The sequence below is a fragment of the Squalius cephalus genome (assembly GCF_949319135.1).
Source record: "Squalius cephalus genome assembly, chromosome: 5".
Taxonomy (NCBI): Eukaryota; Metazoa; Chordata; class Actinopteri; order Cypriniformes; family Leuciscidae; genus Squalius; species Squalius cephalus.
Window position 1 is genome coordinate 30,807,623 of NC_137126.1, and position 17,840 is coordinate 30,825,462.

At 36.1% G+C, this 17,840-nt stretch overlaps 1 protein-coding gene across 4 annotated transcripts in view; it reads left to right on the plus strand.

Moving 5' to 3' along the window:
* Positions 1-17,840, plus strand: part of garnl3 (GTPase activating Rap/RanGAP domain like 3) — a 61,346-nt gene that overhangs the window by 15,766 nt on the left and 27,740 nt on the right. For 2 of the 4 annotated variants that reach the window (XM_079870455.1, XM_079870452.1), the window contains exon 2: positions 11,114-11,183. In XM_079870455.1, coding sequence (XP_079726581.1) covers positions 11,114-11,183 — 70 coding nt within the window. Of the gene's footprint in view, positions 1-2,146; positions 2,246-6,919; positions 7,176-11,113; positions 11,184-17,840 lie in introns of those variants that run through there. The other 2 variants (XM_079870454.1, XM_079870453.1) reach the window with 2 other exon arrangements.

Sequence of the window (17,840 nt, forward strand, 5' to 3'; positions counted from 1 at the left end):
AGAGAGATACAACCACGATCGGATGATCAGAATATATTTCAATGTATTTGGAATATATGCCACATATATTTTGACACTTTTGGGGACCCATACAGAAAAAAATACATTGAAATATATTCTGAAATATAACAAAAATATATGATGTTAAGTGTAAAATATATTTATTGGGCCAATTTCAAATATTTGCATATATTCCAAAATATATACTGAAAATATATTTCAAATATATTTCTTTTGTGTATGGGATCACCGCAGATTAGCGTCAAGCAAAGGAGGGGTTTGGAAAAATGAATCGTTGAGCGAATCCTTTGGGAGTCGTTGAGCAATTAAGGTAAAAATAAATGCATATTATTTGACAATGAAAGTGTTTTTTGTCCTTGCATGCATGTAAACTTGTTGTTGGGGACTCCCAAAACAAAAATAGGAACCTTTCAAATGCCATAATAGTGGCACTTTAATAGAGTTTTTAATGTTTTTTTGAAACACTAAGACCTTTTTACTACTTTTCACTACTTTTCAGACAGTGAAAATGCATTTGAATGTGTGTGACATTTCAGACAATTTGCCAAAAAGAATTTACCCTAATAGGACGAAGTCAGTTATAAATGATGGCACCCTTAAAAAAGATCAAAGGTCAGATGTAGAAAACTAGTTCTGAAAAATTATTTTAGTCTTAAATATATGTAAAATATATAGTAATTATTTTTTTCTAGCTGTGATTTCACTATAACTTCCATTAGCCACTGTTAAACAAGTCACATTTACACTCAAATATCATCCCCTTATTGATATTTCTAAATTACTGGATAAATGTTGGTAACATATCATAACTAACTAAATAACGAAAGATTACAAATGAATGCAAAAACTTTTAGGCCTCTATAATAATGCAATATTATTAGCATATTATTCAAAGGCTGTTTGATTGCTAATTATGCATTTGGATTGTTTTCTTCCACTAAAAGGAAAGGGTCCTAATGAATTTTGATGCTTTAGTAATGTTTTTATTGTGCTTTGTACAAATAGAAAATGTAAACATACATTAATATATGTGACCCTGGATCACAAAACCAGTCACATATGTCGCACGGGTATATTTGTGGCAATAGCCAACAATACATTGTATGGGTCAAAATTGTAAATTTTTTCTTTTATAGCAAAAATCTTAAAGATATTAAGTAAAGATCATGTTCCATGAAGATATTTTGTACATTTCTTACTGTAAATATATAAAACATTTATTTTTGTGAGTGAATGCAGCACAATCGCGAACATAAATGGACAACTTTAAAGGCGATTTTCTCAATGTTTCGATTTTTTATGGACCCTCAAATTCCAGATTTTCAAAGTTGTTTCTCAGCCAAATATTGTCCTATCCTAACAAACCATACATCAATGGAAAGCTTATTTATTCTTATTTATATATGATATGTATAAATCTCAATTTCAAAAAATTTACCCATGTGACTGGTTTTGTGGTCCAGGGTCACCAATAAAATCAACCAATAATCAAATCGATTTTAAGTTCTAAATAGTCGACATTTTTGTTAGAATTGATTCAGTTATTCTGTCTGTTTTCACCCAAAAATGAAAATTCTGTCACCAGTTCCCATGAAAGCCAGCATTAAGCAAATGTTTGGAATACTCAATATGGAAAGTGTTTTTGTTGATGGTGCAAAATGCTGATTTTGTATAGCATGCTGTCAGTGAGTGTGCTTTACATCAAGGCTGATCTATGTGGGAAAAGATCGTGCTGTGCTTAAGTCTGTACTTGGCAAGGAAACACACAATATGTTCATGTGATTTTGGGCCCACTCGATCTTTGCTCTCCAAGGTGTGTGTGTGAGAGAGAGCAGAGGATCAGTGGTGTGGTATTACAGGATTATCTATCAACACATTTCTAGTTCTCAGGTATACAGACAACAACAAATACTCACAGAAGAATTCTGCCAGACAGTTATTTCTGTGTCGCTCTAACGGCCTACTTTTATTTACAAAAAAAAAGGAAAATCTTCTGATGGTCCACAACATTCATGATGGGAGCAGTGAATGGGTTTAAGTCGACTTACGAGGATCTTGTTGATGATGAGCAATGAGGATTTTAATTATGTTTTTGTTGTTTCAATGATTGACATCTTTACTTTTGCAAGGATTTCAACTTTGCCATTTTGAGCTTTTTTTCCTGCAACCCCCCAGAAGTCAAAGATTCACCCATGATCTGCTTAAAGTATCAGAACACCGAAAGGTAAGGGGGGTGGGGGGTTGTATTGATTGTATTGATTTTATATTGGAAAATCCCATTCAGGGTTTTGTGGACACATTCTTTCACTTTAGCTGAGCAGATCTAATGTTTGAATGTCGCAGATGCATAGCTGATGCCAAGCAAGTCTCTGTGTATGAAAATACAAATTCAATTTGTATGCAAATAGAAATGTAGTTTCAGAAAGATTTGTTTGTGCCTGATAGTTACAAAGCAGCAAGAAGAACCAGGGATAGTTGTTTTTTCCCAGCCATCTGATGTTTTTGGAAAGACCTGCAATTAGTACTTGTCTTCTGCAAGTTGTTGCTGCAAAGCATTTACAGTAAACTGATGTAAGATATCTTTTGGTTTATCAAAAGGATCCTATTTTACACAAAAGAGAACTGCCAAGGATCTTGCAGTAGTACATGATATATGTTGAGGCAGAATAGAAATGTTGGCTAGAAGCTTTGCTGTGGAGCTGATATTGCCTCAAGCTGGGGGAAATTGCTGCTTTGTTGTGTGATATTGTTTCATTTTATAATATAACAAAGTCTACTACTGTTATTCAAGGTCATATCATACATTTTAGTGTTAATGTTACACTGTATAGTGTTTTACACTAACAATACTTAGAAATTGGTTATTTATGACCATTTTCCACCTTCTCTCTAATGGATTCTATGCACAACGACTGCCTACATACAGTATTTACGCTAAAATCTCAGCTTCCAGTATATTCTCTCATAGCACAATTTTTCATATTTCTAAAAACTGTCAGTATTTTATTATAATAGAGTGTATATATTATTAACTATAGTAAATATAACATTGTAATATATTAAAACATGAGAAGTGTTTAATACCTTTAGCGAAAAGGTGGATCATATCAATATTGCTTTGTCCTGTTGTGGGACAATTCTGCAATATATACATTTGTGCTTAATTATATTAAGATTTCTGTACCCTGCACTCCACCAGAAGTTGCAGTGGCCACTGAGGCTAAATGCAGAAGCTATAGTGCTTATAGTAGATTGATTCATAGAATTTCATGCTTCTGTGCCTCTAAGACTTCAACAGTATGTACAGTAAATGTGCTCATAGCATGTGAAATGTACTCACAAACTATACTTACATTGCTGTCAATAACAACAACAGCCTCTTTGCAAAGTCTGAAACACTTTTTCCAACATTTCATTCTTTATTAAGAAAGTTTTGGCCAAGTTTCTGAATAGTGAACAGGTAGGCGTGTAATTGTAGGTGTGCAGGTGTATGTATTTGTTCAATTCAGTCATTGGATGTCAGAAAGTTGTGGAGCCATTTTTCTACTGTCAATAAATATATGTTTTATATTCTGAAAGTATTTTTTTAGAGTTTCAAAACATTAGTTTTAAAGTGATTGATAGAGTGATTATATGTGCCCATTAAAGTGTTTAATGCAGTATAATAAACAAGTTGTGAAGAGAATAATGTGTTTGCATGATCCACATTTCAGTGAGACAGATTTGTTTTTCAGCTTGCTCACAAGATCCCCTCTTCCACACATACTTTGAAAGTTTGATCTGCTTCAGTATTCAATTGCTTCACTCTTCCTGACCACACATTCAAAGCATAGCTCTTTAACAAGGACACAACTACACAAACACAGTCCTGTCTAATGTGCTATTCAGCTGGAAGAGCCAATGTGAGATGAATGCTGTTGTTCTCTCTGTGATCGTGTGCTGAATTTTTCAAAGACTAGCTGTTTCTAATGTGACTACCCCTGCACCTGTCTGTTGTTTATAGTCATTAGCATCTGGATTTTGCGTGTGCGACTTAAGTCGAAAAATGTCATTATGGTTTAGACTGTTGTGTAATATTTTTTTTGTAACATGTATGCGTGTGTATTGTTGTGAAGTGTGTGTGTGTGGGGGACCTGTATGTGATTACTGCACCTGTAATTTGAACTCTTTTGTTGACAATGAGGTGCTCAACCGCACATTTCATTTGGTGCTATAATACCCACAAGCCTCGAGACAAAAGAGTTTAGGTTACAAACACACACAAAAGCCTGTGCGCACACACACACCTGAAAACAAACTATTCAGCACTCAAACACCCCATGCATGCTCAGCTAGATTTTATGTACAATTCTAAATATAAATGGTTTGATTTTCTTCTGTTCATCAGTTTCCAGACAAAATTTGCAGTTCTTTTATAACTTTACCTGTTTTCAGTGCTTTTTTCCCCAAGTGGATTGCATAAAGTCATTCAAATTCCTTTATAAATTGATTCATTTAATAATTAATTGTGTTGTCCTTACACTTAAAATGATCATCTCATAAAATTTCACATAAAACACATCATTACCTCTTCCCAATCATCCCAAATCATCACTACCTGTGATGTCATCAGGGAGGGACTTGCATACCAGATACGCTGCTTATGTTACTTTTGTGTTGGAGTTTGTTGCTGCAAGCCTCAGGCCTTGTCCACACTAATACGTTTTCGTTTGAAAACACATCTTTTTCTCTCCGTTTAAGCCTTCTGTCCACACTGAGACAGCGTTTTTAGCAACAAAAACGAAGCGTTTTGAAAACGCTCTCCAAAGTGGATACATTATTATTTAGAGGTATTTAAAACCGATGACGTAAGTTTAGTCGTGTGACGCAAATTGAACCCATAGATATTCATGTTTATACCGGTATTGTGCCTATGTGCTTTCACTTTCACACAGTTGCTAAAATGTTACTTTGCATACACTCTTCATATCACAGTCCAACATGAGAGCAGTTGCGTTTTAGACCAAACATATAGTGGTGAGTGAGTGCGGCCTGGACGCATCAATGAATGGTGAGATATTTTGCTAAATAAAATGATCCTACCAGAAGAATTACGTAATAACTTGATTATGTATTGTTCTGTCTGTATCATCTGAGCTTTTATGAGGGTTTACGCATGCGCTATAAGATTAATTTAGCATTTTACGACATTCAGTGTGGACAAGAAACTTTTGGAAACGCTAGTGTGGACAGAGCAAGAGCGGTTTGAAACGAACACTCTGTTTTCAAATCTATCCGGATCAATGTACTGTGCTGTTCTACTAGTAATAATTCTGAAGAGTAATAAACAGTCTGAAGTTAAATATCACTTCCTACTGCATGTCTCGGGATTCTTATATTCCTTAATATACGCAAGTCTTTCTTTCTGTCTCGCTAACTCATTTAAACTATGTGTGACATCATCAGACAGTGAGGGTGAGTCAAGAGAGAGAGAGAGATTAAATGAGAAGAAAAGGTTATTGTGTGAACAATGACCTCATTGCACCCCTTACTTCTGTGCTAGACAGGAGGATTATGGATAGACAATGGAAAAAAGAATGAAGGTTATGAGATCATAAGGGCAAAAAACACTGTCTAGAAACACACAAACAGCAGGAGGGATGCTTTTCATTAGTGGTTGCTGTTCTCAGTCCATTTTGTGAATGCAAAGTGCGTAGTGTCCTTGGAGACAGATGTCAAAACATGCACACATTCACATCTCACATGCATGCAAACACATATGGCTAATGCTCTGCCTTTTGAAATAAAACCCAGTGGAAAAATTATCCTCATTTGCATGGACTCAAAATGTGTTTGCATACAAAGCTGGTGACAACAGTTATTCATTTACATGATAAAGCAGCTGTAAGTCACAGCGACATCATTTAAAATCATGACATTATTTAAAATTGTGACATTATTTAAAATCATGCATGTCGGAATCTTTCTAATGTAAATGAGTGTCATGAGGAGAAGTTGTCTAGCTCAACAGCATGATGATCTCGGGTACCGTTACATGCTGTTCAATGCACCATAGGCAGTGCCTGTAAATGCCTCAGCAATTATGTTGACAGCAAAACTAACAGACATGGAAGGACATTTTGCTAATAAAAAGATGCTCAGTATTTCAGTGAATGCACTCAATTAATAATAATCTTTCACCCTTTAAATCACTTTGCCACAAAGGCAATTAAATATTCCAATTAAAATATTTCACCACGTGTTTCTGTATGTAAAAGAGAGAGAGAGAGAGAGAGAGAGAGGGATGTGAGAAACTGGCATTGTCTGAACTACAGATTAATTGGTTAACTCCAAGATTCCATTTCAAGTCAAAAAATTAAATACAAGTCAATACAAAAAAATAAGTATTTTAGTTCGTGTAAAAATAAAATGTAGCCTATATTTTACTTAACAGCAAAATATAGCCCAGGCTTTCATGGTAAATTATTGTTAAAATTATGTTTTAATATGCCTAGGCTATATAAATTACCATATGAGTCGCCTTGATATTTGAATTAACTGCATGAACAATCACATTTATTTTGATTTTATTTTAAAAGTTTTTTTGTTGCTGTTATTGTTGTTTGCATTTGATGTAGGCTATAGCTAGCATTAATTTGGTGTGGTGTGTTACCCTGATGATGTGTTGTGTACGTCGCTGCTCATTTATGAGCTAGGCTACTTCAATATTTTCTCATCTTTTATCATTTTGCAACGGGTACTGCTGAGAGAATATGCGGTCGTTGACAAGCTCCCCACCTGACTTTATCGGTCACGAGCACGGCGCTCCAGTCCAGGAGAATCTGTTTCTTGAATGTTCAGTTACGCGTGAGGTGTGTCCTGTGTGTCCATATGAATCTAACCACTGCGTCCATCAGGTGTATTAAAGAAAGCGACCGCCGACCGGCAGAAACGCGCTACTACCAATAGCCCACAAAAAGGCAGCGTAATGAAGGGATACAGCAGCACGCGCAGCTGTAGGGGAAATGATGGTTCCTAATCTGTCTCTTTGAAAGAGAAGAATAAGAAAAAAGGCGAGGGACAGAAGAACTTGGACTGCGGGAAAAAATAACATCGCATGGGGCCATGAGCGCTGCAGACCCTGCAGCGAACAAACTGTTGAGTTTCAACCAACGGTAAATCATTCAGTTACTGTATTTCATGTTTATAAATATTGATATTTAAAACGAGATATTCAATATCAGATGTTGGTTTGTGTGGGTTATTATGACACAGTCATTGCAGCAGTATCAGGGGTTATAGCTTACTACTCAACACACATCTCATTTCAACGTGCAACAAGCGGCTCCCTTCCAGGAGTGATCAATCAACGTATTAGATGCGGATATTGGAAATATGCACTTGCAACTTAAATCATTCATTTCTCTTTTTACAAACTGTTATTTCAAGCTTATATTTTAAATATTCTAAATGTATGTATGTGTGTGTGTGTGTGCGTGTGTGTGTGTGTGTTTGTGTCTTAATAATAATTGCGGTTTAGTAATCTTAAAGGAACACTTCACCGAAAATTATGTCATCATTTAGGCTACTCACCCTCATTGTTCTAAACCCCGTATGACTTTTTTCACCGTCAGAATCTGTAAAGCAGAATTACAGTCTCAGTCATCATTCACTTTCATTGTATGGAGTAACTCATTTTGTTTAACATCTCATTCTGTGATCAGAAGTCATATAGGCCTACAGATTTGAAACAACACGAGAATGAGTAAATAACAGAATTTTCATTTCTGTGTGAACTGTCTCTTTAAGAAGAAGCTGTGCTCTTATTTATCTTCAGTACTGCAGTCATATTTGTACATACATAGTCCACACAAGTCTTTGCATCGCAAGTGTTCAGAGTAAATTCAGGTGGGGAAGAGGAAAAAGTCACTGTTTTGTCTTAACCTATAGGATACAGTCCTGATGAAACAATGTTTTAGACTTTCCCATGCACTGTGTAGTGGGATATACTAGTGCGGAAAAACAGTAAATTATTCATGCGAATGCCTCGGTAGAATGGACATCCATGCGCCACAGTGACTGGTGTCACCGTAAACATGATGTTCTCTCTGATTAAAATATGAAAGAAAAGAGGAACCTAAATATTAATTTGCTGTTCATTTTAAGACTGTATAGTGTATTCCTTGTCATGGTAAAGTGTTGTGACATTTGTGAGGCATTCGCAATCATAGCAGGTGGTTTTCCCGAGCACCGCATTGAATCTGAGGCATTGAGGTAATTTGAAGCGAGTGTGATGTCACTCTGCAATTATTTACATGACAACTAATGTAACCTCAAATGAGTAGCCTACAGGACAAAAAAAGCACAACTCCACCTGTTGACATGTCCCAGCTAAATGTAGAAGAAGTGTATTACACATCTTTACAGCAACAGCATTGTTTTTTACAAAACAAATCCACTCACATAGGCCTAACACTCAGCACAGAATGACAGATCATGTGTCAGCGCTCTTTAAACTCACCATATAATTCATATAAATACAGACTCATATTTCAGCTAGCCTGCTACTGAATTATCACCACCAATCCCAGAAAAATACTTTAAGTTGTGTTCATCTTTCAATTAAAATAAGTGACTTTCTCTTACATTATTTCTTTCTCTCCAATGCTGTATGTTTATCTCTGTTATCCAGATTTATCACACATATTCTCCAAAGGCAAGGTCCCTGAACTATCGTTGCAGTTATTGGTGGCTTAATTATATTAATCTGTTTTAACAGTGCCATTGCTTTTTCCTACAGCAGTGTTGGCGCATAATAAGAAAGTCGGAGCTCAGAGTGCAATTTTGTTGTTAATGATTGCGATGTCAGATGTTCGTTGTCAGACTGTGTGTCAGCATCACTTGTAACCTTTTCTTCGGTCATATGGCAAGACATCAGAGATGCGTGGTCTGAAAATGTCTGAGGCATTGAGCTGTGCATCATTGGAAACATGATATCATGCCAGATCATTATCACTAAATTATTATTGCAGATGCATAACAGGAGTGATTACTGTTAACAAACTTGACCGTATTTGGTTTCTAAGTATCACCAGAGGGTAATGGCTACGCTAATTATGTCATGCTGTTGCTGTCATCATTATCATAATCTCAAAAACGGTCATCTGCCGGTCACTACCATTTAGGATTTCTTTTCTTAAAAATAATCTCATTTTTGTGACATCTTTCAGATTCTTCTTCTTTTTATCAACAGAACCATTCAATCATGAGCGACAATGAAAGGTTTGTTTGAAGATATGAATGAAACAATCAGACGTTCTGCATCTTAAGACGTCTTTATGTCCTCATCTCTTAACTGTATCCTCATCCAGGGTAGTATTTCTGAATTTAGGAAAGCAGCTTTCTTTCAGCCCCGTGCCACAGTAAATCATCTAGTGATGAGCCACTCCTTTCTTGTACTCTAGAATCACTTGTGCATTTGTCTTTAAATGCTCTCAGTCAAAGACATGCTTCTAGTAACTGACGGTAATTCAACAGTGGGTCAGTCTGACAGGATTATGAGGCCATTTCTGAAGTCGACCTTTTATCTCGTTTAATTGTTCCCCCTCTTTCAATTAACCATCTTTCTTACCCCATCTGAGAGCCATTGTGCATATCAGAGGTGCATGGGAAAAGAGGCATCTATGTTTAAACTTCTTCTGAAGCAACATAAAGAATGCATGTGCACTTGCAATTTCAATGTTGTGTATAACCATGACCACACTGGATCTGTAGAATTCAGGATTTAATTTATTATTTAATTTATTAAATATTCTGGCCAATTTTAGCTACAAGTAAGAGTTGTTAAACACATTTTTCAATATTTAAATCCAGCTCAAAAATGCAAACCATGTCTGCAGATTCCACCTGGTTATATCTTATCACAGCATGCGCAGGATCTCTTCTGTTGTCCGTAAGACATTCTTAGCTGCATTCTGCACTAATGGAAACATAATGATAGCCCTCACACAGAGGAAATGTGTTTGCTCACATGCACTATTTACATTGCACTTGAAGTGAAATGGCTATAATAAATGTAAGCATTCATGTGGCTCAGCATATACTGTACATTCTTTAAACCTTAGTCAGAGGAGATGCTGTCTTCGATAAAGCACATATTATGAAAAAGAAAATAATTTGAGGAGTACTGCATATCAGTTCCCCAGAATCACAAGTAGTTAGCTAAAACAGCAGCATTATTAAAGGTGTATTTTATGAATACTTTTTCATATCCCAGTTTAATATACAGAGACATCTATAAGTATGACAGTCGTAGGTTGATGCCTCTGAAGAGTAAACACTTGCTCTTATGATGGCTATTTTTGTGTTTGAGCATCTCAACCTGACATACAACACTGGCCCGACCAATGGTATAAGTTTTTAGGTTTGTCCAGCCAATGGAGGACAGGGCTTGTGTGTGTGTGTGTGTGTGTGTATATATGTTACATTATTTAAAGTTATATTCCCTTTAAAAAGGGACTATTTTATATTAATAATAATCAAAAGGCACCTCAATGACTTGATAGGGCAAGAGATTGTTCTGCTATAGTGAGCCATCCTTATTGGCAGGGAAAATTTGGAAAACCTGTTTGAAAACATTACTATTTTTGCTATTTTATTTGGTGATGGTAGTGGCACAGAAATGACACACCTTTAGTGCCTTTATGGTCTTCCTGTGAAGTGGTTTTCAATGAGAGAGATTCTCTTTAAGGTTTTGGGAATATGTGTGATGTCTAGTCATCAGCTGAGTCACTGAGCATTCGGTTCTCGCTCTAATAATTTGAAACAACCTCACTCAAAAAGTGTCAGACTGCGACATCACAGGGTTGCGAGGTGGAATGTGCGGGGCTTCTACCTTTTGGAATGCAGGTTTCTGGTATTGAAACTAAATGCTGTATCTGTGTGCTCTGTATGTTCACATACGATAAGTCAAATAGCAAAGAATTTCTCTGGTAGAAATCACATTTACAATAACAAACAACACACAAACATTCCAAGAGAATGAAAAGATCTTTGTGTGCGCAACTAAACATCATGAAATCAGTTTGAATTGTTATATGCTCTGTTTTTGCAGCTCAGCATCAGAGGATCTTGGATGCAGGAGAGGAGAGTTCAGCCGGAAACACTATGGATCAGTTGAACTGGTGAGGACTGTCATATTTTAGCTCTTCTGAATGTACATATTCTACCTCCTCCTTCTTCTTCTTCTTCTTCTTCTTCCTTCTAATCTATTTGTCTTTGCCTGTGCACTGCTGTGAACGCAGAAGCTTCGTGTTTCTCCTTGATTTCTTATATGTCTGTGTTATACATCTGTGGTTCGGTCAGTTACTTCAAATGAGATTTGTACATCTTTGTAATTAAATTGTTCTTGAGATGAAGTTCACATAAACATAATCTCAACCTACAGTAGCAGGAGCTTTGCAATAGGTTAAATAGCCACAAGTAAAGCATCATTTATATTATTCAGTCACAGTGTTTCGACTGGTCAAACACGTGCTGTATTGAGTTGGTGTGGGTGTGTTACTTTTCAGAGGTGCCTGTCTCTCCTAGATATTATTGCATGGAGGAAGTGGCTTAATACCACACTAGATGTTACTTCCTATGTGAAACGTGCAAGAGGTTTGTGGGTAGAAGGAAATGGGTGACCTTGTGTCAGATAGAACCATGTCACAAAACCACATGCATTATCATGCGCGGCAGATGGAGAATGTAAATGTGTGTGAGAAAAGGAGAGAAAAGGGCATTTGTTACTGCATGTGCCGTTGTTCTTAAGTATCTAAAGCTAGAGTGGCTTCCAAACGTCTGAGACCACTAATGAAAATGCATTTATTGTTATTATAAATTATGTTAAAGCATAATAACTTCATTGCTTTGAAAGTTTCGAAAAATGCACATGAATTTCAGAATTTCTAAGTATTTGGATCGTTTTGTTGTTGTTGTTTTACATTTTTCAAAATCCCAAAACTTTATTTTCGGGTTTAAATTAGGTTATGAATCCTGGATCTTTGATCACCACTTTGATTGTATGACCATGATTTTATGACATTAGTATTGGTAAGAATTTTTTTTTGTGTTGAAGATAAAAATTTAGCATAATCTCATAATTGCCTCTTGCATAAGAGTACCTACATTGCGCTCTGTAATACTTGATTCGGTTTGGTCAGTCACTCATTCTGATATTTCTGTCCAGGACAATACTGACCACTCTGTGAATGTGTTCTGTTTCTTCACAGTTTCTACAAGGCAGTAAAATATTACATCTCCAATTGTCATCTCAAATCAATATTTCCATGTTTTTTTTTTTTATAATTTACATAATTATTCAGAAAGTGACTACCACAAAAATAAACATAGAAAGGTCGATCCTGGACTCTCCACGCTCTCTGTCTTCTCACATAATAAAATAATTTAAACGAATCAATATTTCATGTCTGTTTATTTATTTAGTAAGTAGCCGTGTAATACGTTTCACATCGCGGCCCTCTTCTCTCTGTTGGGGTTTATTTTGCGGTAATGGCCATCTGATTGCACATTGCCCCTTTCTTATATCCATTGTAAATTTTAAACAAGAAATATCCAATTTATTTAAAAAAAAATGCAAGCCACATTTATTTTTGTTATGTTGTCTGTCTTTATTTTTCCATATGATTTTTTTGTTTTTATTCTGTTTCTTACTGTTTGTTTTCCTTTGCCGCATTGCTCTTATTAAACTAGGCTGAGGTTACTATGAAACATGCTTATACTGTTTGTTGTTTCTCTTTTTTTTCTCTAATGATGGCTGTGCTTAATTACATTCATTATTCTAGAACGTGTGTAAGTCTCTTATTTTGGTTGGAATCATTGGTTGGTGCGTGTATTTATCTGTCTGACAGTGTTATTCGGTTATATCAATTATTATGTTATACTGCTAATTGATTCTGTTATGGTTTTCATGCCAGTGTTTGCATAATTTTACATTTACACTTGCACGTGTGTGTTTTGCTAAGTTTAATAGTGTAATCATCATGAGGGGAAAATATCAGTATTGACCGTCATCATCACATTACTATACAATTATTCTGTGCAAACATACACAAGGTAGTTAGCCACACAGACTCTGATTGTCTGAATTATGATCAGAGCATGATTTATTGGGACATATATATTGTGTCTATATACTTTTTCATTGGCTGCAACCTGAGAACGAAGGAAATGCTCTTGATGTTTTAGTAGATGTAATTTCTACTTGCATGGCTGGCTATCTGTATGTTTCAGTCAATTTATGTAAGTGCATTAGCTCTAGGGATCCTCTTATAGGTGATTTTATGACCTCTAAGTGCAAAGTGTGTATGTTAGGGCTGAAGTATGTAATGCGTGTGTGTGAGGGTTTTAAGTTAAAAGCTTCTCAAGTGCTCCGTTCTCTCATTATTGTATGATGGCCTAATGTAAACATGACTGTTGTTTAGACACCATTACATTCCGATCAACCATTTCCAGAAGTGGCTAGACATCATCTAGAAATTCCGCAACCTATAATCATATGGCAAACTCAACCAAGACATTAGACCTGATCATAGATCAACAGCCAAAGCCAATGCAATATTCTTGTTGGAAACCAGAATATGTGCTGCATTTGATGACTTCTCCATCGTTAATGAAGTATGTAACATATGCATGTGTGTAGTATTAGCACGTCCTGATTTTGCAGAGATAGATGCGTTCCTGGGTCAACATATTTTGTTGATCCTGGAACAAAATACCTGTCCGTAAATGTATTCCTAACCATATCCCTACCCCTAAACCTACCCATAACTTAAAATCAGAGGGAAATGATAATTGAATAACACTGGTGTAGAAGCACCTAACCCTGGTTTTAAGTCTAAAATTGACAGAAACTGTAAACTTGTCCCTCAAATCTGACTGGTTGATTGGAATGTTGTCCCAGGGTCAACAAAGATGTTGATCCAGGAACATATCACAATTGGTCAAATCAGGTTCTGCATAGTATGAATACAATCTGGATGAAATGCATCAGCCATGTTGACATTGGACATACTACTCATTTTGACATAATGCTTTTCGTATAGACATATTTGGAGGGACTGCAATGCCAAAGGTTGACTACTTAATTAACATAAATGAGATACCAAGAAGATACGATTCCAACCAAGGCTGTAACCATATCTTGAACATTAGAGGGGGAGACAAATGTCACAAATGTATGGTCATTTTTATTTATAATATTTTCATTTTAAAATGTGCTCAAATTCACTCTTAATCGTATACCTAATATGCCGAAAATGGCTGTTAATTTTCTTGTCTTTAACATTAAATTACGAATTACATTAAAATAATTACATAAATAGTGCTATGTTCAATTCAAAGCTTAAATCTGACAAAGTTAGTATAGTATAGAATAGTTTGCATCACTGGATATTACTATCAGTCACTTAACATTTCTATCGTAAAACAGTTAAATATTAAATGCTTTGCTACTTCTTACCTCGTACTCTTTTACTGTTAAAACTGAAGTGTTCAGCATCTGTGAAGAGCCCACCTTCTTTGATTTGATTGACCATCACTATCATTTTGAAGGGGTAGAATTGTTTTGCTTCCTATAAACTATGAGAGTTGTGTGTAATGGAGTGCAGGACAGCAACATCAATAATATCCAATATTGGTGGGGGCAATTTGGCCGTGTCTGGTTATTGAGGAGGACTTGTCCCCTCAATGTCTATGGTGGCTATACAGCGGTGGCCCGTTTCCAGCAATGTGCATTATTTTTATAGTTTATAGTAGCATTTTGTATACCTAATGTTTCTAATCAATCTCTAATCCATGTTTGATGTTTAATATACTGTACGTTGATTGTTGAAAAACTGGGATTGACATGGAAGAGGCCTTGTTACATGGAAAAGGTCTTGTTACCAGAGCTTGTCGCATCACACCTGGTCACCTGTAATCAGCATACAAAGCATATGGGGTTTTTCATTGAGAGCAGATGAAAATGCTTTGTCATCATAACAGCAGCATCACTGAAGTCCATGACAGTTCTTACTCAGCATGAGTCTGAAAGCAGATAACATCAAAGCTGAAAGAACAAAGCTGACCTGCAGTGCACACCTGTACAGGTTGAAGATGTGTTGAAGAACCTTTATAATTCCAACAGAAATCTGATATGGAGTGGCTTGAATGCCCCTCTTTCATTTCATCACCTTTTCTCCATTCAGACGCATTGCTGTATGTGCTCTTCAATGCCTCATTCAATTTCTCTCTCTCAATCACTCACCATTATATTTCTTACTTTTGTATGCATTTAAAAAGTTTATGTGAGGATTTTCCCTTCCTGGAGCTTTGTTTGATTGTCAGTCATTCTTACAGCTCTCTCAATGGACATTTATAAATACCTTCAAAAACCAACCAGATGAAGAGAAATTGTGGGTTTTTAATTGCACCTGATGGAGAAACTGATAGGAGTAAATTAATTATTATTCCATTTCTATCGAAAAATAAGCATTGTAGTCATTAAGTAGTCACATTTGCTTGGTTATGTCTAAAGCATACAGTGACTGGGAGGGGACATGTTCGGTTCACTTAGTTTTGTCGTGGCCTCGACATATTAGCTTGTGGGAATGTGATAATATGTCATGGCCACAAGAACATTTTGTCGAGGTAACGACATCCTTATGTTGTGGCCATGCAATGTGAAGCCTTGGCCTTGAGATCCGATGCTGAGGGAATGACCATTTCTCGTGACCACGTAAACAAAACTGCGTGACCTGCCACCTGGGATTATCAGAAATGGATATTATTGATAAATTACAATTTTATTTTGAATTAAGGATGACAAAAATCTCACATCCCACAGCCTGTAATCATAATTTGTTTGAAAAGGAATAAAAGTTGTTGCAGTTTTATAGTCTGTACTGGTCATTTTAGCTGCATTTTTTGAGTTTTGCAGAAGTGTAGGTAGAGGCACGTTATTCAAATGAGTTGCAACAGCCTTATGTTTCAGACACAACCATCATGTTTTGGTGTACAAAAATGATTGTGGCCTACAGGCTTAAAAAATGCTGGTGAATATTCATATAAAAAGATTTTATATATATATATGTATATGTATACAATTACCGGTAATATAAAGGACGGAGTTGGACCTCCATATTTACATGCTGGCCCTGGCACTGTGCGGTTTAGTTGTTTACAATTAATTATCATTTCTAATACTATTTCTTTATAAATATTGATACTTGATACAAATATAATAACAGATATAGCTGACTGGAGAATTAAACTAGTCATGAGGGGCTTCCTCTGGCCTTATTGAAATTTTTAATAATGCTGCATGACATACACATCTCACAGTATGCATCTTCTGCCTGTTACATATTGCTCTTATTGTAATAATTTGATTCTAACCAAGTAAAAACGCCTTCAGACCCCACACACATATGCTGAGCAGAGGGAGGGTTGGCTGCAGAGCGACTGAGGTGTAAAATTAGCATGTTGGGATCAGTGGAACATGTTGCCTGCAGCTCTATCATTAGGAGTGACTAATGCTTACTGTGTCCAATGTTGTGGGTGGGTCACTTTCTCAAAGATGGGACAAAATTAAGCAATGTTGAAGACATGTATTAGTTTAGTTATGGATTGTCTGAAGGTTGTCAAAGACTTTGTGTGTAATTCTGGTGAGAAATTGTTTGCGGGGGAAAGAACAGCACACATCAAGTCATTATGATTTGGTCATTTACAGTATGTGTGGGTGTGTGTTAGAGGGAACCCCTTTGTTTTGTTAACAAAACTAAATTAAAACTAATTGTATTATTTTCTCATTCTCCCTCCCTCCACTCTTATTTTGTTCTCTCTTTTACCACAGGTTCATTCATCTGTAGTGGACAAGTTCATGTATGTATTGTGCAGACAGTCTTGGCTACTTTGAAGTGGGTGATAACATCAAACTTAAATTGGTAGATTTATATATTAAATAAAACAGAAAAGCTTTATATATGGAGCTGGTTATTTGATGCAATAGAGGCATGTTTTTATTCAACCTCAGGATGTTCAAACTGGGTTTATGTACGTTTCATTCCAACATGTATGCAATTAAACTGTTTAAGTAGCAAAAAAAAAAAAAAAGATTAATTAAAGTAGCACAAAACTTGCAGTGATTAATTTCCTGCCACTTCCAAAAAATGATTGTGATTAATTTATGGTAATTGTAGGCCTTTGTTTGATGGTCTAGTACATTAAACTTGTTCTGTATTTCACAATTCACTCAAAGCTCAGTTCCACTGTGTAGACTGATTTAGATTATGGAAATGTTTCCTTTTGTTTTCCTCTCAGATTCAGATGCTTTGCTTTCTCCATGTGTGTCTCTCTCCATATTCTTTCCTCATCTCATCTGTCTCTCTCTTTTCTCCAGCTCTATTGTGTGAGGCATGAGAACACACACAGAAGCTCTCTAAACAGATCAATGTTACAATAGCATTTATTCTCTTGCTCTCTTCCTTGCACTCTCTCTCATGCTTTTCTGATTTGTGTGTGTGTGTGTGTGTGTGTTTGTGTGTGTGTGTGTGTGTGTGTGTGTGTGTGTGTGTGTGTGTGTGTGTGTGTGTGTGTGTGTGTGTGTGTGTGTGTGTGTGTGTGTGTGTGTGTGTGTGTGTGTGTGTGTTTTGAACTTATGGTTGAGTTTGGAAGACTGTCCTGTCATTATCCCACTATCATTAACCTCATGGCATTTATCGAAACACCTTAATAGCATCACAGAATGTCACTGAGCAAAAGAAGAAAAGAAAACTATCTCATGAGACAAGTAATTGTGT